The sequence below is a fragment of the Malaya genurostris genome, chromosome 1, assembly GCF_030247185.1.
Source record: "Malaya genurostris strain Urasoe2022 chromosome 1, Malgen_1.1, whole genome shotgun sequence".
Taxonomy (NCBI): Eukaryota; Metazoa; Arthropoda; class Insecta; order Diptera; family Culicidae; genus Malaya; species Malaya genurostris.
In genome coordinates, this window is record NC_080570.1 from 24505218 (window position 1) to 24529948 (window position 24731).

At 36.7% G+C, this 24731-nt stretch overlaps 3 protein-coding genes across 5 annotated transcripts in view; 1 reads left to right on the top strand and 2 right to left on the bottom strand.

The window, feature by feature from the left end:
- The window catches only part of LOC131435161 (neuropeptide F-like), a 51825-nt gene that overhangs the window by 26117 nt on the left and 977 nt on the right, over window positions 1-24731 (top strand). For both annotated transcript variants that reach the window (XM_058602769.1, XM_058602778.1), the window contains exon 3: window positions 16129-16248. In XM_058602769.1, coding sequence (XP_058458752.1) covers window positions 16129-16248 — 120 coding nt within the window. The remainder of the gene's footprint in view (window positions 1-16128; window positions 16249-24731) is intronic.
- Window positions 1007-8297, bottom strand: LOC131435108 (synaptic vesicle glycoprotein 2B-like). Of its 2 annotated transcripts, XM_058602645.1 has the most exons (6): window positions 7945-8296; window positions 4000-4161; window positions 3144-3306; window positions 2662-2783; window positions 1749-2160; window positions 1007-1691 (listed from the first exon to the last, which is right to left on the bottom strand). In XM_058602645.1, the coding sequence occupies exons 1-6, from the start codon at window positions 8063-8065 to the stop codon at window positions 1100-1102; spliced, it is 1572 nt and encodes a 523-aa protein (XP_058458628.1). In that variant the 5' UTR covers window positions 8066-8296; the 3' UTR covers window positions 1007-1099. The 2 variants fall into 2 exon arrangements, with proteins under 2 accessions (XP_058458628.1, XP_058458637.1); XM_058602654.1 differs by lacking the exon at window positions 4000-4161 and having other exon boundaries at window positions 7945-8297.
- Window positions 8443-10345, bottom strand: LOC131435132 (synaptic vesicle glycoprotein 2B-like). The gene is made up of 4 exons (XM_058602694.1): window positions 9769-10345; window positions 9590-9711; window positions 9144-9531; window positions 8443-9089 (listed from the first exon to the last, which is right to left on the bottom strand). The coding sequence occupies exons 1-4, from the start codon at window positions 10152-10154 to the stop codon at window positions 8510-8512; spliced, it is 1476 nt and encodes a 491-aa protein (XP_058458677.1). The 5' UTR covers window positions 10155-10345; the 3' UTR covers window positions 8443-8509.

Sequence of the window (24731 nt, forward strand, 5' to 3'; positions counted from 1 at the left end):
GGGGTAGATCGCTTAGTATATGCACTTTTAATTCATAGACAATTTATAAAAATGACCATTTTGTTTTATATTCTAACTTTCCCTAAGAGGAAAGAAAATGTACAGCTAATTTAATTTCAATATCATGAACGCAATGAAAATAAAGTATGAGAATGTTCACACCTCGATGTGGGCATCATGCTCAATTCTTTTTGACATTTCACCTCTGGGTACACCCTAAACGCAAACTGTTAAACATTACTGAACTAATAGCCTTTTCCGTCACGAGATGGTTTTACTGTGATGTCTTTTTAGATTTGTATTGGATTCGTTAAAGTGATCCATTTTGATATATAATATATTTGGTAAAAACATGATTTTTGACAGATGAATTTTTCCATTTTGCGAACACCTGCAAATTTAATAAACATTCAGATCACCAGTACGATACCACAAAGTTTCTAAAGTATTGTCAATTTGTCTCTTCATCCTGAACGATAAAAGTACCACTCGCATGTCTGTCCAGAAAAATAATTTGTCCTTCCCATCACGTTGAACAGTTTCCGGTTGTTTCAGCAAGTTTAAACCGGTGGGATTACAATACGAATCACCGAAAAGAATCAACGGTACACTACGTGTTCCAACTAGTAGTGTGTGACAAAACAATTCACAAAGTTATGCAATATAAAAGCAATACACCGAAAGCATCATATCAGAACCACACGCCCAACATCAAAGACTGCAGTTACTGCAGGTGGAGGCACTCTTCTGTCTTTTGTTCGATGAGGGCCAGTCGGGTTCCGGAATGAACGATGGTGTAATGCAGAAAGCAACTGGCACAACTCGTCACGTACTCCCGTTTCCGATGGTGTGAATCTCGTTGTCAATCTCCAATTACTGAGCTTCAGTATTTTTTTAAGGTGGCAATGAGAGCTTGGGCACATAGATAGACAGATAAATAAATCAGCAGACTCCGATTTCTATAAGTGGACAAAGAAAGTGATACTAAAGAAAACGGACACTTGCCTTATATCAACGGTCGACGAGCATTCTCGATTCTTTTTATTTTATTTCGGTATAACCCGATCTGTTTAATTTTCTATTTTGATGGAAGCAAAATTTACCGTCGTGGAAGTATCAGTGTCAACATTGCTCCCACCAGGGAGCAAGCGGCGAAAAGGGCAAATGTCACCGTGCAGTTTTGCTCCATGATTAGACCGATTAGGTTGGTACCGGCAACACTGCCCAGTCGGCCCATCATAAGACTCAAGCAGACGGCCATCGCTCGAACGTTGGTAGGAAATATGGAGACCGCTGCCCCGTTTACCAACGATATTGAGATTCCAGCGAAGACCATAAACGTGCAAAACAGCATCAGTACGAGATACATGTCATCGATGAATAACAGCAGCATTCCGGACGTTCCGGATATGAACAGATTGAAGAACAGGATATAACCTCGATTGATTTTGTGCAGAATGGCAGATATAATGAGGTAGAGGAAGGTGTAGATGGATCCCAAAACTACGACATAGACAAACACATCTTGCGTCATATGATCATCGCATTCTTCATCCGCAAAAAACGGAGTAAGATCTTCAACGGTGCCATTCTTTCCTTCCAGGATGTCGCAGATAGCTTCCGAATCTTCCGGGATAGTAGATGTTAATCGGTTAATTATCTCTGGATACCATAAACCCATTCCAGCAGACCTAAAAAAGAATATTCATAAGAGAATGAGCTTCCATAGTCTACCGATAAATACTTACACAAAAAACATTCCAAACTGTAGCGCACAGCATACGGAAAAGTAGAGCACATTTGGGCTGCGGAACAGGGGTGCCGTCTGATTCCACATACTACAAAGAATCGCCGAAAATCCTTTTCTCTGTGAACCCACTTCGTCTTCACACACTTCAGGAACTATCCGTTGTACGGGGAACTCATCAAGCGATGCTCCTGCTTTGTTACCCAGAAACACTTTCTGCAACACCTTCAGTGCCAAATCATCTCTTCCTTGGGAAAGATAGAACTTGGGGCTTTCCGGCAGGAAAACCATCCAAACTGCTGCAATCGCACCGGGCAGAGAGTATAAGATGATCAGTAAACGCCACGGTCGGAAGGTGACCAAACTCCAAATATCTACGCGCCAGTCGAACGACAAAACCAACCAACCGAGTGCTGTGCGGAATAGGAAAAAATGATTACAAGTGAAAAATAAATTAAGGGAAACTTTTCATGAAGCTCGGAAAAATATTACTAGCAGCACTTACATCAGTTAGCACATTCTGCACAATCGCCTTAAGCAACTTGCACGCAAACTTGAGCCCGATATGTTACTATCGCTGTGAACCATTTCGCGGTTAATTTTAACTTTTGGTTAAAATCTGAAACTTGAGCGGTTATTTTGTGTCGAGTAGTTAAATCTAACTAAAACTGCGCCATTTCAAGTTACTTGGATTTATTTTGCATTGGAAATAATTTTGACTAAAGAATTAATATTATAATTTTTTTGCAAGATCTTTTTCAGTGCCGGAAAATAACCATCGATCTGTTAAAAAATAACCATGCTTTCGGGCAGGGTTATTTTTGACAACATCAAAATAACCACTCGAGTGTCAGATTTCAACCAAAAATTAACCACGAAATGCTTTACAGCCTATGGTTACTAGATCGACTTACTTCCGGTGAAGATGGATGACAGCCCGACTGCGACACTGGCAAAAGATATTATCATGGTTCGCTTCTCAGTATTCGTAAACTCGCCCAGATATGCGTAGATGGTAGCCGACGGAGCCGAAATGCTAGCAAATAGAAACGAGGACAGCCATTGAATTGCTTTGACTAGCAAGCTTCAGGCTAACGAAAGTTATTAAACGTCTCCATTCATGTTCAGTTTTGCGAAACGTCCGAAATTTGAGTCGAAGTTCATTGTGATTTCTAGACGGATTCCGATTCAAGTACCAAAACAGATTTCTAGTCACAGTCGGTTATTGCACTCAATCGGAATCCAGTTAGAAATTGTAATGAATTTCTTATTATTTATTTAGGTAAAAGTCCGTTTCGACTCAGATTGACAGAAAACTGAACGTGAACGGGGGCCCTAAATGTTTCCGGGATGCAGAAAGCTATCCCTTCTCCTACACGCCATCGATTCAACTTACCACATTCCGACGAGCAGCCGGAGAATCGCGATGGTGACAAAATCCCGCGCCATGCTCGACACCAGTGAGCACACGAAGGTGAGTGCCAGTGAAAGAATAATCACATTTTTGCGTCCTTTGGTATCCGCTAGATAACCCCACAGATGAGACGTCAGGATGATTCCTGCAAGCAATCGACCGCGAGTCAGTATCACACGAAGCGACCAGAAAAATGTTTAGTTGTTTTCTCCAGCTCGTAAGTCCACACTAAGCTGAGCTTGGCTTGAAGTTAGTCAGTGTGTACGGAGAACAAGGTTGCATTGCAGCAGATATAATACACGATACAAACAGTGAAAGTCAATGTCGTGTAAAATAGGTTTGAATACCTCTGATGATAGAGAAACTCATCTTTTGGTACAAATAAACTGCATACGACCAGCAGTGCTGCACTACGGCCAAGGCAAAAATCTTATCTATCGCTGAACTCAATGAAGATAAACTCGGAAGCAACTATAAAATTTTAGGATCAAGTTTACAATGGGACAATTTTATGGATTCTTTCTAACCGCTTACCCCGCTTAGTTTTGCTCTTGATTCGATTGAAAAAGTCATTTTCCGAGCAGTAATTTTGAATCCAGTGAAACAATTTTCATAACTCTTCAGCTGATTTTTCTTGAAATTGAAAATTGTAAATTTTAGTAAATTTACGAGAAGCTAAACTATTTTCCAGCACATGTTTACCGAGCCGAAAGGTTTATTGCCACAAGGGAAAAACACCTTAAAAACTAATCCACTTGTTTTCGCTTTCCATACTGCGCCCAACTGCAAGCCCCGGACATGCACACAAACGTCTAAACTAAACACTAGACAAACTTACCCGCAAAGCTCACTCCCGTTAGCATTCCCTTGTCAGTTGCCGACAAATTCAAATCGCAGTGAGCGGCGGGAATCAGAATCGAAATTCCCATGGTTTCGTTCAGCACGGCCAGCATGACAAGCGCTGACACCAGGAATATCTGCCAACTGATTCCGCCAAATCCTAGGTTAAAACATAGATTGGTTGAAGTTGTGATTTATTTTTTATTCATTTTCTTTATTTATGACGTAAACCCAACTTTCAAGAAAGGCTGTCCATCGACCGATAAAGCGAGATAACCGATAGATGAATTGTATAGTGGTCGTGACCACAAAACCAGATTTTTTTTAATTGACCTTTAAATGACCATGCTTATATAACCAGAATAATTATACACTGATACTTTGTATTAATCGACGTCTTTGTCTTCAAAACCTCGTGCTTCACTCGAAACACTATCAATATTGCCTATGAAAGTAAACTATTATAAATAAAATTGTAAATCGTCTATTCTAAAAATTCAGGCGTCTTTGACAGATACATATGTTGTTGATTTGATTGTTGATGCTTTTAGTGAACAAAGTGAATATTACCTTTTAAAATAGGAATTTGCTTTAATCCATCAGACGATTCATTTCTCTATTCGCTCTAATGTTTGATATAAAAATGCTGTAAATTTCAGTATAACAGACAGCGAAGGAAAGTTAAAACAACTGTTCAACTCCTGGCAGAGATGTCAGGTAAAATTTCCCAGTCTGCATACTAGAAATCCTCCAATGCAATTGTTTAATTACGAGAAAAAACAAACAAGCAATTTGAAGATTGTATATAAAAATTTCAAAAACCTGTAAAAAAATTGAAGAGTCTGCTTACAAGAGAAATCGGCAAATTTACATGCAAATCTGCAATCTGGCCCCTGTGATTCTGACGCTCATTATTTCTCTATTCTGCATCGATTCCGTCGCATTCTATGCCCCGCTGAAAACCACATTAACGGCCAATGAGCCTCCTATCAACATATACTTTGGTAATGAATTCCGAAGAATGCGGTACTCACTGAGAGTTTGTCATAGCAGTAATCGAAACAGAAAAGTTTTTTCTTTCTTTTGATGTGGAAATTAAGATACAATTTACAATCTTAGGGCATATTCAGTAGTGTTACTGTTCTAAATGCATAATTTATGTCAGTTACAAAATTTAAATCTGGATTTTATAACAAGAAAAACTGGCAGCCCCAGCAGTGAGCAGTGAAAACTGCTTTTAAGTTTTTCAACAATGGCAGTTTTCCTAAGATTGTAAGTAGAATCTTAATACTTTATGTGCAATGATTCGTCTGCAGTTCCTTTCCAACATGGATGTTGACAGATGACTTATTGACTGTTCTGAAAAAAAACGTGACAGTTAAGTAGAAGTTTTCCTACACTGAGTGTGTAAATCTACAAAAAAAAACAACTATTGCTGAATATTTATTGTAAGTCAAAATTTTTAAATTCAAAACCAATTCAAAGTTTCTAACCCGAGCGAAATCTGCAAGACATTAGAATATGACTTAATATTTTTTTCTCTTTTTGGTTTATTTCATCGCTAAAAGTCTTCGGTAATAACAATAAAGGATATAAATGCGGCTGTTTTGCTTTTCAGAAAGTCCTATTAGCAACGTGCAGGATCTGTATTCATGACAAATTTGATTTAAATCGCTAAAACTGGGTAATAAATCCCTTACTATTTGACAAACCATTGCTTTGGAAGTTGCAAGGATCAATGGATTGAAAACAACTTGTACAATTTGGAATGGATTCGGAATCAAATTCGAATGTGTGAAAATTCTTCCCTTGTGAAATTCAGCATGAATTCCAATTCATTGCGGATAGTTAGGTTTTACACGAACATGACATAACCTCACAAAATGAATAGAATGAAATTTTTTTTGACAGCCGCCGGTGGTTTGTTTACAGTTTCAAAGTTCATCAGAGGTTTATCATATGAATTTAAAATTTGCAAGTCGCCTCACACTAAACAGATTCATACAAATATCGCTCCTTGATACTGGAAACGCATACAGGGCACTCGTTTTAGTTCTTTTCACTGTGCAACACTTTTTTAACATGCACTTTTTGGATAGTATGGAATTCTCATGATATTTACACTATCGATTTTTTGTAGAGAGCGAAAAAAGCGTGCAGTCGAGTAAAAAATTTATCACTTAAGCCATCTAGGAGACAATGTGTGAGTATGTGTGACCTTTTATTTTTAAAAACAAAGCCACGAGCGAAATAATAACCTGTTTTAATCCATCTAGTCGAACAATGATGCCTTTCTCATCGTGCAACTTTTAAAACTTGAATAAAAACTAGAAAGTTTTATTGGGAATAAACTAACATAACCTTTTCAATTTGAATTTTTTTACCACAGGACTAGACCGCGGAATAAAAATCGGCCGCTGAATAAAAGCCTAAATTGAGTCAATGGATTAAAAACCTTTTCTGAATTATCCATAGAATAGAAAAATCTACTGTTTTACCAAACTTACCAACACAAATGGTATATTGTTCCGCTCGCTTTATGGTGTAACCTTTTTTCTAGTATTTCTCACAAGGATGGCCTTTATCGTATCAAAGAACGCTCTCTACCAACTCTTCACACGATTCAATCAATGCCATCAAAGATCGATCCGATTCTATACGGTCAGTAGATAGTTGTGATAGAATCAGTTTACTATTGCCGCTTATTCTAACATATAACCTTTGTATAAGTTGTGTCTGTGAAAATATATGTGAATGCTCCTCACTTATTGCAACCTAGTATGAGAGTCATCAAGTCGAATCACCGATTCAATTTTCTGCGATAATTGTCAACTTGCGATTCTCTCTTGGTGAATTCCACACAGCACCGATCATTAACTGTTGACTGTAATTTTTTAAGGGTCGTGAAATACTCAGAGTATGAAGTGGAGCGAAGAAATGTAGAAAAATACTCTCACGGTTCGAGCATTGAGAGACACGAGTTCTTGTAGCATCTTCTACCGGATTGGAAATGTTGTATACAATATAGAGAATATCGAGCAGCTTCTGTCGAATTATTGGCAATCACCAACACTGATTTCCGATAACACAATATAGATGTCTTGGCATTGCATTCCTTTTGTGGAGTTTTACCTTTCTGTTTCAACAGATTTCGCAGCCGATACTAAGCGTTCAGGATCATTGCATGGCTAGTACTACGATCCTATTGAAACTAAGAATCCCTCCAGGCCGGGATTCGATCATAGGACAACTGGCTCGTAAATTCAATTATATCGATCGTCAAAACACTAGTCTAAATATTTCATTTGAGTATCGTGGACAGGATTTTGGCTGACGTATTGTCTCACTGTTTTGGGCGCATTACTTTCACCAGAGCTAATAAAAGTCATTTTCATTGACTCAAAATAGACGAAAATGACAAGAAATTACTGTCACTCTTTGCTTGCAAACTATGAGAACGAAATCAATGTGCAGTCAATGATATAAGCGGGACTGTAGTTTAAAAATTGTGCTTTTTCTTTCATTTGCCTTTCAGTCATTTGCAGTTTTCACTGAAAATCTGTCGATATTCAACAGAAGCGTTGTGAAAAATATCAAAGTTTGGTCTACGGTCTCTAAAACGACTGATAAATGACACTAATTTTTATAACCTTTCTATATGAGAAAGGCAAAGTGTGTTCCCTGATAGTCAAAGCATGCTATGGTGAAATGGTTCACACATTCAAACACGAACGGTTCGTGAGATTGAGACAAATGGGGAATGCAAAAATACACCGAGAAAATATGACGATCGAATATTCGTAGCTTCTTAATTTAATCTTAAAAAGCTAACAAAAACTTTCGCATTTATTTCGTCCATTCCGATTACGCATTCGTTGGAAAGGTACTTTCAACTCAATAGCGGAGCAATTCTGATTTCTAAAAAAAGATTTAGCAAACTCACCGACCAGTTTGATAGCCTCATCGAAGCTATGGCTTTGCACTTCCAACTCTTTGCCGTTGCCGTTGTCAATCGTTTCAATGGTGAAAACTCTCCCAGCACTGTTTTCAATTTGATTCACCATTCTGAATCGGGTTTCGACTGTAAGCCGAATATGCTCTATTTTAATAAGTAAAATACTACTTTTAAAGTGTACATTGGAGCAGTACAGTACAGTGTTCCTTTCGCCAGTAACTTTTAGGAACGACTGTCACCTGTAAAGATTTCCTCAGAGAACTACCAGCAGTCGTATATCCTATCGTGTATATCGTGTTTTCAACTATACATGATGATAAGACCGTCTTCGGTTGCCATCCGAGTTAAGATGTTTATACGGTGAAAAGTATTACGAATGGAATTCGTGAGCGAATGTTCCGAAATTCTGTTAGTTAAGTTGAAACATATTATTGAAATGATATTATTTATTCCATACAATTTTTTATATAATTTTTCAATGTTAAGTAAAAATCTCTACGTGGAATACTGAACAGAACAGAACAGAACTGCTGCAACTTAGCATTTTGCCGATTTACCTCGGCAAAAAGACGGTCAGCGAAGCTCCGAAGATCAGAATGGCGGAAAAAGCATACATTGTCAGCTCGCAGTTTTCCGCCAGCACAAAACCGACAACACTGCTGGAGGTGAAACTGCTCAATCTAGCCATCATCATGCTGAGCGAAACGGACATCGCTCGAACGTTGGTGGGGAAGATCGAAACCGAAGAGATATTCACCAGCACCATTGATAAGCCACCGACAACCACCTCGGTGCAGTACAGCACTGCAATGAGGTAGCGGTTCGTCACGAACTGCAGTATGATACCGGCAGTGGCTGCCACGCAAAACGTTACTACCAACATGATCCGTTGGTTGATTGTACGCATTAAAAGCGTAACTACGAGCGAACAAAAGGCCCCGTAAGCTCCCATGACTAAAATGTAGATAAACGTTTCGGTGTTAATGTGTGCCGTGCATTCTTCCTCGGTGGGAACATCCCGGGAAACATTTTCTGTGCGTCTAGTTTGAAGAACAGAACATATGGTAAGATCCGTATCGGAAAAGGTGACCTGATTCATCAGCTCCGGATACCATAGACCTAATCCTCCATATCTGAAACCAATACATGAATAATACTTTTAAACGCATTATAGTCACGAAACTTACACAGCAAAAGAACTGATTTGCTGAAGGCAACAGACAGTGAAATACAGTAGCAAAGGCCACTTAAACAGTGGAACAGTTTGCTGCCATAGGGAAATACAAATGCCGACTTCTCGATCTGATGACACTTTCTCGGATTTCAATTCGGAAATTTGAAATCCCTCGAGCGAACCATTGTTCTTTCGGTAACAATATTCCAAAACGTCCAATGCGTGATCCATCCTTCCTTGAGCTAGGTAGAACTTCGGGCTCTCTGGGCAAAATCGGAACAAACAGGCTGCCAACAATCCCGGTAGGGTATACACTATGAACAGCAATCGCCATGGTCTGTAGTGGTAGTCCGAAGTGATCATCCAACTCCAGTCGTACGAAAGTACCCACCAGCCAACAACTACAAAAGGATACACTTAATTTATCATACAATGAATTCGTTTGAAAAAAAAACCTACGAGCAATGTATATCATGGTTCCCATTGCCCAAACACTGGTGAATGCAATGACCTGGGCTCGCTTCGAGGGTAAACATAACTCTCCCAGATACGCATAGATCGTAGCCGAAGGAGCCGATGAGCTGAAACACGCGGTTTCTTTAGTTCCCAGTCACTTCACTGTCAACTACACTACTCACCAGATACCGGCCAGCAATCGCAATACCAACAACGAAACGAAATCATTGGTGAAACTGGACGCCACCGCACATATCGCGGCTGCATACAACGCATATTGCATGACCTTCTTCCGTCCCACCGTATCGGACAGGTAACCGGAGAAATACGACGCGGCCACGATCCCCAGAAACGTCGAACCACTTAGGATGCCTTGATCGCCAACTGTCAGACCGAGGTCGCACTTGGCCGCCGGTAGAATAACACTAATGCCCATTGTTTCCGCTATGGTTGCCATAACGATCAGACAGCACAGTGCCGTCGTTTCGATCTGTGCCCGGCCAAATCCTACCTGCTCGAGAGCATCATCAAAGTGTGCTGGGGAACATTTGTCTGCATTTAGTGACATGGTGGAGAGAGTGTGCTGAAGCTCCAAAGCACTCCGTACGCTGTTCTTGCCCTTGACTGTTACGAATTTTGTTAAATCGCCGAACGCAAATACAACCAAATTATCTTGTTGATTAATCAGGGTGGTTCTACGTTTACTGTTTTCGTTGAAAACGACTGATGAATCACTTGGTAGAGAAATTTACAATCGGGTACATATTTTTACACTAATCTAAGATGAAATGGTTACTATCTCATTTACTGTTGTGATTACAAAGGATGTATTTTGTTTTGTTCCACTAAACACATGTACCTATCATGAATACGACGGATGGTATTGATAAGCGATACCGGCGCATAGTTTACTTAAAGGCAAATAAATTCTTATTGCAGTGAATGAATAGTATTTCACTAAATGGTTGAACGGAAGAAATTAGGTTTTAATTAGTTCTCGGAAAGCACCTAACAATGCAAAATTTCCATGTGTGAATTATGAACTATTCTATTCACTACACGGAACGACCGAAATTAGCTCTGCGCCTAATTCGTATTACTGTTTTTGAATTAGTTGATTTTAACAACAAAATTTTCAAAATAACTATAAAATTAGTTAAAATTGAGTATTTATTTTGCTGAAAACAACTCTTATTTTTAGAGAATGTGTTTAGTTGGCGAATATCCCGGACACAAACCAAATGTCAATCCAACACGAAATTCTCATTGACAAACAAATTTTGTGACTAAAACCAGAAAATTGATCTCTATTTATCTATCACCATCATTGCTGAAGGACAGCACAAAGAAAACAACAGGTTATTAGCCAAAAACTCATGAAAAGTGTCAAAGCAAAACAATCCATTAAAAAGCTAAAACGGACAGTCTTGTTGAAACTGCTTGAAAATGGTTTTGATGTTTTTTGCATGTGTTACGATATATCCATACTTTAAGTTCTAAGTCGATATGTATAAAAAAAATGCCGTGAACTCTTAGTTAAAAGTGTATTTATTCAGAATTGGTGCGCATTTGATGCGATTGTGATAATGTTTTTACGTGGAACAGTGACGTGAGTTTCGAATGTTGCACTCTAATTGTATATGTCAAATAAAGTTTTTTGTGTCTTCCAATCTTCCGGGCTACACCGTCCGGTGTACTAATTGTATTCGGTTTTTGTTTTCCGAGCTCTCAAAAAATAACTAACTAAAATCAGAAAATCAACTTATTTTTTCGCCAAAATGCTGATTTCGGTCTTTCAGTGTATGTTAGGAAAACAGTTGATTTTGAAAAAAAGCAGAAAAAGTGTTCTTCGCTTTTGCTAGGTGAACCTTCGTGAGAAAATATCGTACATTGATAAAAATGTGCTAAGGTTTGTTCGTGACAAAATCTGGACAGATTAAGTTTGGAATAAAACGATTTTTCTGTGAGTTCAATCCAAGGTGCATTTTTGCCTTTGATACAAAGGTCTTATGGCAATTATACAATTTTCTTGAATTTCATACAATTTTCTTGAATTTCATTTGGACCCGACTTCCGGTTCCGGAGTTACAACTATTAAAATTATTAAAAAATACGCACTCAATTTTCTCGAAAATTTCTTAACCGATTCTCACAAACTAAGAAGCAAATAAAAGGTCTTCAAATTCTTTAAAAAGTCCCCGAAAAATTGATCCAGATCCGACTTCCGGTTCCGATATCACAGTGCGATTGGTGAAAATTTTCAAGTTCATGAATATTTTTTCACAAGCGATTGCTTCCGAAAGTACCGATAATAGTGAAGAAAATCTCCTAAAACGGAACTCACTTCGATATCTCAACAACGGTTAAGCCGATTTTCACGAATCATGATTCAAATTAAAGCTTTCATTGTCTATAAATATACTGTGCAATTTCATCCTGATCCGACGGCGATGAGTGTAAAAACATTCAAATCGTCATTCAAAATGACGATACAAAACTGGTACATGCGGTTTTGCTCCGTTCGCAGCGTGCTTTGTTCAATTTCTTATAGCGTGCAGGGTTGCTACATAATAATCGATATTTTTCAGGTGAAAAAATGTAAATTTCTAATTCTTTCATTCAATTCATATCTATTTGTTAGTGTTATTACAAGATCATGATATCGATGCTTTTCTATAAAAGTACACTTATTGCCTTTCTCATATAGAAAGTTTATGCAATCACTTGAAAAATTTACTAGTGAAAATTGGCCCAGAGGGCTAAGTGTTCTATATCATTCAACACAGCTCATCAAGCTGAGCAATGTATGTGTCTGTGCGTGTATGTGTGTGAGTATGTGTCAAATAATGTCACGCATAAAATAAAAAATCTCATAGTCCCATAGGTTGCTATTGAATTTCACACCGTCATTTAGAGCGACGATGCAAAAAAGAAAAAAAAATCTTCTAGATTTGACTTAAAACTGATTCAATTTGTAGACTATATTAGTTATTTCTTACTTACTAAACGAACCGACTTCGGTTATTCTGGTTCCAAGTTCCCGGTTCCTGAAGTGGTACAAAAGTCTAAAACGGGCAGGGCTTGTATTGTGAATCCTCAAACGAACAAAGCAACAAAAAAAAACACCCCCTGTGAACACTTTGCTTGACATCATTACAGAATGAGAGACCTTTATTAGAGAGAAATTGGATGCGCGAGAGAATATCCCACTGAGCAGACCAGTTCCCTTGCTTGGTACATTGCCTGTGCTCTCAGTCTCAGTTAACACATGAACTACGCAATCCATAGCAATGCAATGAAATGAAGCGTTCGCTCTCGTTAGTACTGTACGAGAATGAAGAACTTTGCTTCACGGCGTGCTACAAGACGCGAAGCAAGGTCATACAGGAAATGTTTACGGTTTTTTTTTTCAGTGTAGGTATACAGAAATCATTTTTGAACATAATTTTTGTACTCAAAGACCAAATTCGATCACATTTGAAAAATATTTCAAACATTGTATCGCATAATTTTTTTGCATATGAGCCCATTTTCAAATCGATCAATTTGTTTGTTTTTACACTGTGCATATATCCTAGAAACACTAAAGGCAATGTTCTTTAAATTAATATTCATCGGAAATAAAAAATATGAATCTAGTTTTCTCATAAGCATTTTCAATATGAGAATCATTCATCAAATGCTAACCTCATGAAGTGTAGTCATCAGCTGGCGCACATCTTCATGAACGAATGAAGCAACAAAAAACATAGCACGGTGCATAAGTTTCCTATAATTTCATGGGTAAGATTTTTCCCTATGATCCTCAGAAATCAATAAACGAAGAATTGGGTTTATTATATCTTAATTTAATTTATTGCTTTAATTACTTTAATTATTAGAATAGTAAAATAAATAGTTAGTTTTGGTATTCCACTAAACGATTTCGTGCATTTGTTTAGCACAAATGGACGTTGCACATAACACATTAATAATGTGTTCTTTTTTCTATACGCCGTTTTGCACAAACTTTTTTAGTGAAATAAAGATTGACAGTTCTTTTTTTTTTAATCGTTCAGAAACACATTTGTTGCTTTGGAAATAAGCTTTTTCAACATTCAGTAAAAAAAAACATCGATTTAATAATACTTGAAAAACGATAAAGTTTTTTTAGAAGATTAAAATATTTCCCTTGAGCGTTATGGGGTTAAAGAGTAAAAATTAGATTTCCTGGGAACTGGGAAGGCTCTTCTTCCTCCCTGAAAGGGATTACTATTTCCGAAAATGGGCTATTGGGAGATCCAAATTTATTCAAATGTGCAAGTGCGTAGATATCTGTACTACTATTCACTGCACTGATATCGCTCGTTTTGACGTAGGACTACTCTTTGAATTCTATATAGGAATGCGAATTCAAAATTCGAAAAAAAAACCGTGCAAACAGATGAGATAGTTGGTGGTCGAAACTTTAATAAATAACGAACAATTTTCCATGTTCACCAAACCGTACTCATATTTCGTTTAAATTAAATCTTTTTGCATTTCGCTTAGAATGAACACTAGATCTCGATATTTCATGCTATTCGAATACCGAACTTATGGCCAAAAGGGTCAGCAAGTTAGAAACACTTTAATTCACAATACGATCCACCCTGGGGGACAAAATATCACTCGTTTATTGCTGTAAACACGTACGGTGTACACGATGATAACGTTTGGCGAGAGCCAAAAATGGTAGAACGCTTCTGTCTTATCAACAGAATTGCACTGTTTTAGAAAACGAACGTATTGCATATACCTCATTATTTGCTGTCGAATCTTACCAGATGATCGTCTACAGTTTTGTAAACTGGCGTTAGACGAAATGAATTCATTTAACTACTAGCACATATAATAGACGTGCGAACCTAGTTTTCAATGTGTGTAAGGAATTTAACTTTTATAAACTAACCATCTAGAGCTCTTGCGTTTGATTACCATGGTAATGGCAATCAGAGCTAATAAGTCATTTTCATTGACTCAAAATAGACGAAAATGTCGAGAAATTTCTGTCACTCTCTGCCTCGCTTGCAAACTATGAGAACAAAATCTATGTCCAGTCAATGGCATAAGCGGGAGACTAGTTTCAAAATTGTGTTTTTTCTTTCATTTTCTCTTTCAGTCTGTGGTGAATAGTACAATACAAAAATGAATAAGTAATAATTTAATTAAAAAAACTGAACAGTTGAAATATTAAAATATTTTATAAATGTTTTGCAACAACTAAAGTAACTGTTTATATTGATGAAACTGGTAACACTGTTAATCAAACGGAGCGTAACCGTGGAAACCGATAAACAATTGCGCTTTGTTGATATGGTTACAAACATGTTGAGGATTTGTTGATACGATGAAAATAATAATTCTATTGATTCTACAAACGAAGCTTACTTCGAACATACGTGTATTCTCTAGATATGCAGTTTTCAGTGAAAATCCCATAGTATGCAGTGTCGATATTCAACCGAAGCTGTGAGAATCGGAAATGACAGAAAAATAACTTTTACCTGTTGGTGCTCGAATTTGTAGTAGTTTTGATTTCCAAAGAGGTTCTGGGATGTAATTACTTCGATTTACCATATTTTAGTCACTTTAGAGCCAAGCATAACAGATTTTCAATACATCGATAAAAGAATGAGAATTGAAATTCTACTGATGCTCCCTGAAGACGTTAGTTTGGTTTCGTCTTGTCATAGAGCAAAGAGTGACGTTGGCAATTATTCTCTCTCATTTTTTCAATGAGAAACGAAAATGCTTCTTCTCTCTTCGTTTGTTCTGGTGTCGGTTATTCACGAATGAGACAGTAAAGGATTGAAAATGAGGCTGTTGGATTGGATTCTTTCATTGAGAATGCGTGACAATTTGAAGCTCTGATGGCAATGTATCGGATTTTCAACTAGTTCCAAATTTTGTTGGTCTCAACGGTTTATGGTTACTGGCCTCATTGGTTTCCAGTTTCCGATTTCCGATCTAGAAAGTCCCAGAGTAGGTCATTCAGGGAATATTAAGAACAATTTTGGTAACAAGAACGTTTATGAGAAAGACATAACTACTCCGAGAGATAGATTAAAACAAGTTTTTTACAAAAAAAAAGAGAGTGTTTTATCAATAGTAACAGCATCTAAAATCCTAGCACAATGACATCATCTGGAAATCGACTCAATCTGACTTTTAATACAATTCTAGCTCAAATTCTACAACTGGATTAATTTAACCGGAATCTCAGATGAACGATAATGAAAGTTTTTCAGATATTAGAAGCGATTTCCAGATGGTTTGAACGATTCGAAAGAATCACAGTAGAAACCTGCATGCCACCCTTGTAAAAAATAACAAACTGTCTTGTAGTCCTCTGAATACAGTTTCATACACGCAATTCATCTCTGTGCACAAACAATTCCTGTACTAGCCCGTTCGAAGAGCGCGATTTTCGCACACTCAATGCGCCATAAATATCTCTATCTCTGTGCCGAGTGTGTCTAGTGTTCTCTTTCTCTCTCTTTGTTTCTTTGTTTCTCTTGTAGGTTGGCACGCAGCGAACTACCCCCCAATTATAACAGTATTCATTCGGGACTTGACAAAATAATCGGCTATTTCATCTTAGAAGCTATCGATAGAGCACACTCATCAGACGCTAGACCAAGGTGAGGGTTCTTCCGGAGGGGACATTTAGGGGAAGATCTAATTGAAGATGTATTAATTTTGATGTTGTTAAGAAATTATCATACAGCTTTCTATACCCAGGACAGAATCATCGAAAAAAAAGACAAGCGTAAAATATTTTGTGATGATAACAATAGCAAGTTCGTTCCGGTCGAAACTAATTGAGGACCTAACCTCAACTTGAGACGGGGCAGCATTTGTGTTTGTAAATGAGCTGTCAACTGTTAAGAGAGTACGAATATTTTAGATTATTTGAGCAATAAACAACTGTTAGTGTGACTATTCACAACATAAAATCACAAATAACAACCATTCAGAAGCGTTCGCCGGGCCACTCTTTGAGAAAATTACTACTTCAAAACCACAGTTAATCTTCTGACGCACATTGCAAACTTTACTAAGATGTCTGTTACCTGTGGTTCTCAAGGAACCCAAAGTTCCTTTCTTGCAACTTAAAATTACACGAAACTATGGAACTATATTGACAACTTAAGGATATCATACAATCCTAGCTGCTGCATATCTATCTTTATTCTCCTTCCTCTGTTTTGTCGCTTATCTTGTGTAAACAATGGGAAAGCCACATAAAATAAATACACAATTTTCTAAAAATGAGTCTCAAAGATTGATCGTCAAATTTCGACTGTAATAGAGTAACATAGAGTAAGGGTGCCCTATTTAATCTAATTTCTAAGGACGTTACCGACTGATTACCCGATTTAGCCATTAAAATCACTTTGATTTTTTTTATATTTCTGCTGAATTTGCCTTGCTCCTTATTGATAATTGATTCACATTCATTAGAAATTAAAATAATATTCATAAAATCAGCTAAGAACGCTTCTGATATGTTTACTACTTGCTCCTAATTTCATCTCAAAGGATTTTTATTCATCCTATTAATTAGTAATGGCCACATCAATCAAAACAAAACATTGCACTATTACACTCTCAGGTTCAGAATGTCGTGCTTAAAAAAGGCCTAATGCCAATTATAAGACAGCACACGATATTTTTAGAATCAGTTTTGAATCATTTCGACGTTAACAATTTTTTGGGTCGTTTTCGTTACCTTTCGCTTCAAATTAAACACACACACACACACATACACACACACTTAACAGCGTTATGTTGACATATAGCGGAAAGAAACCAGTGCTACTAGATTTGCACACAATGGTTATTTCAAAAGTATTTAACACGCCCTTTCTGGTAATATTCGAAGCCGAAACAGTTTTATTGAAATATAAATATCAATAATATAATTAAACTAATGTCACGGATACGTAAAAAACCTGTTTTAATCCACCTTGTGGTGTAATGATGCCTTTCTCATGTATAATATTGTGGTATTCTATTCAAAAACATTTTCTTCGATTTTTGAAAGAAACCAAGAGATTGTTTGTGCTTTAACTAGTATAACATACAGAATAAAACAGTGCTTTGATTGTGTAGGTCATCCTTAAGAAACCGAAGTCGGTTCACTATTATATGCACTTCCGGCACCGGAACCCGAGAACTGGTATAATCAAAGTCGGTTCGTACGGCCACCAACTAACATGACATACAAACTCTACTAGTGCACACTCTAAATTACGATTTAAATGTTTGCTGCATCCGAAAATATGCAGTAATTTTTGGTAGGACTATAAGACCTTTCAATTGACCTTAAGATTGGGAATAACGGTTTAGAGTCCAGTTTATAACATTTTTTACGGTTTTTGTTCCGCCGGTTTAAGTGACGATGTACAATATTGAACACATTTTACCCTATAACTCCGGAACCGGAAGTCGGATTCGGATGAAACTCAGGAATTCCGTATGGGACCACATTTCATTTGAATCTAAGTTTGTCAAAATCGGTTCAGCCATCTCCGAGAAAACCTAGTTAGATTATTTGACACACACATACACACCCACACCCACACACCAACACCCACCCACACACACACACACACACACACACACACACACACACACACACACACACACACACACACACACATACACACACACACACACACACACACACACACACACACACACACACACACACACACACACACACACACACACACACACACACACACACACACACACACACACACACACACACACACACACACACACACACACACACACACACACACACACACACACACACACACACACACACACACACACACACACACACACACACACACACACACACACACACACACACACACACACACACACACACACACACACACAGAGACATTGCTCAGCTCGATGAATTTTCACTATTCGGTATATGAGAAAGGCAAAAACAATTTTTCCGTAACATTTTGAGAAAATCTGGCAACTTTGCGAAATCCAATGAGACGAAAACAAAGCGCAATCAATTGAACTAAGTAAAAAACTTTCAACTCTTATTTTTGAAGACTTTTATTGCTTGTCGGGTAAGTCTTAAAGTTTTCAATCGTTAATTAAACAAGTGATAAGTGAACATTACTAATTATGAAGTCATCCAGCATTTAACAGTAGGGTAATTGTGCGAAATATTGATCATGTTTTGAGACAAATCAAAGAAGATAAGAAATAAAGAAAGATATTCAGAGACATGACGAACTGTAAATCTTGAGACGAAAATGTGTCCTAAATTGAAAAGTGAGTTTGTTTTAAATGAAAAAAAAAACGATCACCGAAGAATTCAAAACCATTTCTTCCAATGAGAAAGTGTGACAATAGCTTGAACACTCATATTAATACATTTCACAGTTTTGATCAGGTACGTTGTAAGATATTATTCATGGTCAAAGTAATGAGGTGGAGCGATGAGATGGAAATAGGAGCTCAGGTGAAATAGGGATCCGTTACCCTATTTAGAACAGAATTTTTAACAAAACCTTATCTTTAACGCTAAATTAGTGCGAGAATAATATAGCAGATTACTTCCAAAGCTGGACTTTTGACACAATTTCTTAATCACAATCTTTCTTTTCACAAACATGATTACCGAAAAAAAAGTTTGAAAAAATCAACGAAAACAATAGTTAGTGAAAATTAACCTCAATTTTGGGGTATCAAAAATCAAAGCGACCAATTGCACTTCCCGAAAAATATTAAGCAATATTGTAGAAAAACAATACGATTTGTTGTCACAAAACCTTTGACCATTGAAAAACATTCTAATGTATTGTTATACATTATTCAAGTAATTGTGAACATGCTTTTTACAATAGAATGTATAGGTTATTAGGTATAGTAACCATTCAAATCATAAAGTTTTCTCATGCATGCTTTTTTGGAAAACAATCAATTGTACAGTTTGCATATTATTTGAAACACCACGTGTATAATAAATTTAATTGTGAATCGTAGAAACAATATATTGAATCGTTGGAAATGAAAAAAAAATTGTCAAGATACAATAAAATGTATTGTAACTCATAGATCTAATTGTGAATCAATTGTTCATGCTGTAAAATCAATGGATTATTTTTTACGGGCTCATATTCATAATCTCAAAAAAAAAATGAAATAAATAATATAAGACAACTCGATTACATGTTGGTAGGTGAATCGATCAATTAACTTGTTCATATTTTGCTCTTACAGCTGTATTGTATTATACTCTCTAATATAAATATGCATTTACGCTTGAGTGTTCTTCACCTTTCATTTCTTCACCTTAAAAGTACAGACGAATTTGCGCACGAACTTTCTCTTTTCTCAAAAATACACGTGGAAATTTAGGCAACTTGAAATTACAGGGTAAATTCCGAAAATTTTTTTTGGTTACTGAAAATGAAATTCAGTGCGAAACTCCACCCGCATAGCGTTTTGGCTACCTGGGCAGCCATGGCCACCAGACGGCTACCAAAATTGATTCAGTGACGGTTGTCAAATCCTATTTGACAAAACAATGTCGCCTGTATCTAAGTTAGCCGAGCGTTTTCATCTTCTCACCTTCGCTGAAAATGTCAAAGATTTCAATGTGGAAAAATCCTGGTGGACACGGTTGTATCGTTTGAGTTGTATAACTGCCAGCGGTGAGGCAGTCGGTCACCAGAATGTCTGCCAGCGTGCTACTAGATTTGCACACAATGGTTATTTCAAAAGTATTTAACACGCCCTTTCTGGTAATATTCGAAGCCGAAACAGTTTTATTGAAATATAAATATCAATAATATAATTAAACTAATGTCACGGATACGTAAAAAACCTGTTTTAATCCACCTTGTGGTGTAATGATGCCTTTCTCATGTATAATATTGTGGTATTCTATTCAAAAACATTTTCTTCGATTTTTGAAAGAAACCAAGAGATTGTTTGTGCTTTAACTAGTATAACATACAGAATAAAACAGTGCTTTGATTGCGTAGGTCATCCTTAAGAAACCGAAGTCGGTTCACTATTATATGCACTTCCGGCACCGGAACCCGAGAACTGGTATAATCAAAGTCGGTTCGTACGGCCACCAACTAACATGACATACAAACTCTACTAGTGCACACTCTAAATTACGATTTAAATGTTTGCTGCATCCGAAAATATGCAGTAATTTTTGGTAGGACTATAAGACCTTTCAATTGACCTTAAGATTGGGAATAACGGTTTAGAGTCCAGTTTATAACATTTTTTACGGTTTTTGTTCCGCCGGTTTAAGTGACGATGTACAATATTGAACACATTTTACCCTATAACTCCGGAACCGGAAGTCGGATTCGGATGAAACTCAGGAATTCCGTATGGGACCACATTTCATTTGAATCTAAGTTTGTCAAAATCGGTTCAGCCATCTCCGAGAAAACCTAGTTAGATTATTTGACACACACATACACACCCACACCCACACACCAACACCCACCCACCCACACACACACACACACACACACACACACACACACACACACACACACACACACACACACACACACACACACACACACACACACACACACACACACACACACTCACACACACACACACACACAGAGACATTGCTCAGCTCGATGAATTTTCACTATTCGGTATATGAGAAAGGCAAAAACAATTTTTCCGTAACATTTTGAGAAAATCTGGCAACTTTGCGAAATCCAATGAGACGAAAACAAAGCGCAATCAATTGAACTAAGTAAAAAACTTTCAACTCTTATTTTTGAAGACTTTTATTGCTTGTCGGGTAAGTCTTAAAGTTTTCAATCGTTAATTAAACAAGTGATAAGTGAACATTACTAATTATGAAGTCATCCAGCATTTAACAGTAGGGTAATTGTGCGAAATATTGATCATGTTTTGAGACAAATCAAAGAAGATAAGAAATAAAGAAAGATATTCAGAGACATGACGAACTGTAAATCTTGAGACGAAAATGTGTCCTAAATTGAAAAGTGAGTTTGTTTTAAATGAAAAAAAAAAACGATCACCGAAGAATTTAAAACCATTTCTTCCAATGAGAAAGTGTGACAATAGCTTGAACACTCATATTAATACATTTCACAGTTTTGATCAGGTACGTTGTAAGATATTATTCATGGTCAAAGTAATGAGGTGGAGCGATGAGATGGAAATAGGAGCTCAGGTGAAATAGGGATCCGTTACCCTATTTAGAACAGAATTTTTAACAAAACCTTATCTTTAACGCTAAATTTGTGCGAGAATAATATAGCAGATTACTTCCAAAGCTGGACTTTTGACACAATTTCTTAATCACAATCTTTCTTTTCACAAACATGATTACCGAAAAAAAAGTTTGAAAAAATCAACGAAAACAATAGTTAGTGAAAATTAACCTCAATTTTGGGGTATCAAAAATCAAAGCGACCAATTGCACTTCCCGAAAAATATTAAGCAATATTGTAGAAAAACAATACGATTTGTTGTCACAAAACCTTTGACCATTGAAAAACATTCTAATGTATTGTTATACATTATTCAAGTAATTGTGAACATGCTTTTTACAATAGAATGTATAGGTTATTAGGTATAGTAACCATTCAAATCATAAAGTTTTCTCATGCATGCTTTTTTGGAAAACAATCAATTGTACAGTTTGCATATTATTTGAAACACCACGTGTATAATAAATTTAATTGTGAATCGTAGAAACAATATATTGAATCGTTGGAAATGAAAAAAAAATTGTCAAGATACAATAAAATGTATTGTAACTCATAGATCTAATTGTGAATCAATTGTTCATGCTGTAAAATCAATGGATTATTTTTTACGGGCTCATATTCATAATCTCAAAAAAAAATGAAATAAATAATATAAGACAACTCGATTACATGTTGGTAGGTGAATCGATCAATTAACTTGTTCATATTTTGCTCTTACAGCTGTATTGTATTATACTCTCTAATATAAATATGCATTTACGCTTGAGTGTTCTTCACCTTTCATTTCTTCACCTTAAAAGTACAGACGAATTTGCGCACGAACTTTCTCTTTTCTCAAAAATACACGTGGAAATTTAGGCAACTTGAAATTACAGGGTAAATTCCGAAAATTTTTTTTGGTTACTGAAAATGAAATTCAGTGCGAAACTCCACCCGCATAGCGTTTTGGCTACCTGGGCAGCCATGGCCACCAGACGGCTACCAAAATTGATTCAGTGACGGTTGTCAAATCCTATTTGACAAAACAATGTCGCCTGTATCTAAGTTAGCCGAGCGTTTTCATCTTCTCACCTTCGCTGAAAATGTCAAAGATTTCAATGTGGAAAAATCCTGGTGGACACGGTTGTATCGTTTGAGTTGTATAACTGCCAGCGGTGAGGCAGTCGGTCACCAGAATGTCTGCCAGCTATATTTTACCAGCTGGCAGCGTTTAGTCAGCCGTCTGACAGCCATGCATATGCGGGCAAGTGTGAATAAAAAACGGGCTGCTTAAGCAAAACTCATTTCTTTTCATCCGATGGATTTTTCGGGTACAGTAATAACAAGTTTTTACTTTACCTAATAAGTTATCAATCCGATTCTTGCAAGCGAATATCATAAAACGATCAAAATGGTTACTCTCTTCTTAACATACATATAAACTTATCACCAAATATATTATTCAATACAAATCGAAAAAGACATCACAGCTGCACCATCTCGCGACGGAAAAGGTTACTAATTCAATACTGTTCAATAGCTTGCGTTTGGCATGTACCAAAATCTGAAATGTCAAAACTAATTGAGCATGATGCCCGCTTAGCGGTAGAAACGTTTCTATATTTGAAGTATTGTTGTTTTCTGATGTAATAAAATATCGCCTATAAACAAGTTTATCGTCTTCACATTCAAAAGTGATGAAAAGGTGTTCAACTTTTCGGAAAATAAAACGACCTGATATTGTGTGTTTATACCACTGAATTCGGAAATGTTAGCAAAATTCTGAAATTTGCATTACGATTATTACGATTTCGTTCCGCGTTAACATTTAGAGTTTGTCATAGATTGAAAATAAATTCCACATACACTTATATCAGAAGGGATTTTTGATATAACAATATATTTTTGCCGATATGTTTACCGAGTACCCGGCAGTGCAAAAGTTGACGTTTTTTTGTCTCGATTTTTTTCCTAAATTTAGTGGCCACCAGTACAAAACCACAATAACCGCGCTTTATTAGGTTTTTTACCGTCACTGCTAACCTCAATCGGATGAACACATTTTGACAGTTCAGCAGTACTGTTTGTAAACAGAAATTTCTTTTGTTTGTTTATTGACAAATTGGATCAGACCATTTACGGTCCGAATCGCCTAAATAAAGTTTTAAAACATTTGTTCACGATTGAATACGGCTCGTTTTTGATATTTATTAAATAAAAGAGACTAGTTGCAAAGTGTAAAGATGATTGTTTTAGATGTGCTCTTCGATTTTTGTTTAAGCTTGTTTGTAAACAGTACCGCTGAACTGTCAAGGATGAATACTTGTTCATTTGTGTCGTCACGATAAAAAACCTAATAAGGTTTTGCACGATGACGACACAAATGAACTGCCGATGAATCAAGTTCATCTTTGACAGTTGCCGTGTACTTGTTTTGTTTTGCGACTGCAAGTTAAAAATTGAAAAATGACGAAAAAGTACCTGTTAAAAACGTATTCCAAAGTGAAAAGAACTAAAAAGATTGCCCTGTATGTGTTTCCAGCATCAAGGAGCGATATATTAATGAATCTGTTGAGTGTGAGGCGACTTGCGATTTTTACATTCGAACGATGAACCTCTGATGAACTTTTAAACTGTAAACAAGTACACGTCGACTGTCAAAAAAAGTTCATTTTGTGAGGTTATGACATGTTCGTGCAAAAGCTAATTAGGTTTTGCACGAACATGACATAACCTCACAAAAATGAACAGAATGAACTTTTTTTGACAGTCGACGTGTACTTGTTTACAGTTTAAAAGTTCATCAGAAGTTCATCGTTCGAATGTAAAAATTGCAAGTCGCCTCACACTCAACAGATTCATACATATATCGCTCCTTG

What these genes read in the sequence shown, in the direction of transcription:
- LOC131435108 (XM_058602645.1), bottom strand. Translation starts at nt 8,065, where the DNA reads ATGGTGAATCAAATTGAAAACAGTGCTGGGAGAGTTTTCACCATTGAA. An exon ending in TGAGGCTATCAAACTGGTCG is followed by an intron (nt 4,162 to 7,944) that starts GTGAGTTTGCTA and finishes GTTTTAACCTAG; the next exon opens with GATTTGGCGGAATCAGTTGG. An exon ending in AACGGGAGTGAGCTTTGCGG is followed by an intron (nt 3,307 to 3,999) that starts GTAAGTTTGTCT and finishes GATTGCTTGCAG; the next exon opens with GAATCATCCTGACGTCTCAT.
- LOC131435132 (XM_058602694.1), bottom strand. Translation starts at nt 10,154, where the DNA reads ATGTCACTAAATGCAGACAAATGTTCCCCAGCACACTTTGATGATGCT. An exon ending in CGATTGCTGGCCGGTATCTG is followed by an intron (nt 9,712 to 9,768) that starts GTGAGTAGTGTA and finishes CGCGTGTTTCAG; the next exon opens with CTCATCGGCTCCTTCGGCTA. An exon ending in CAAATCAGTTCTTTTGCTGT is followed by an intron (nt 9,090 to 9,143) that starts GTAAGTTTCGTG and finishes TATTGGTTTCAG; the next exon opens with ATATGGAGGATTAGGTCTAT.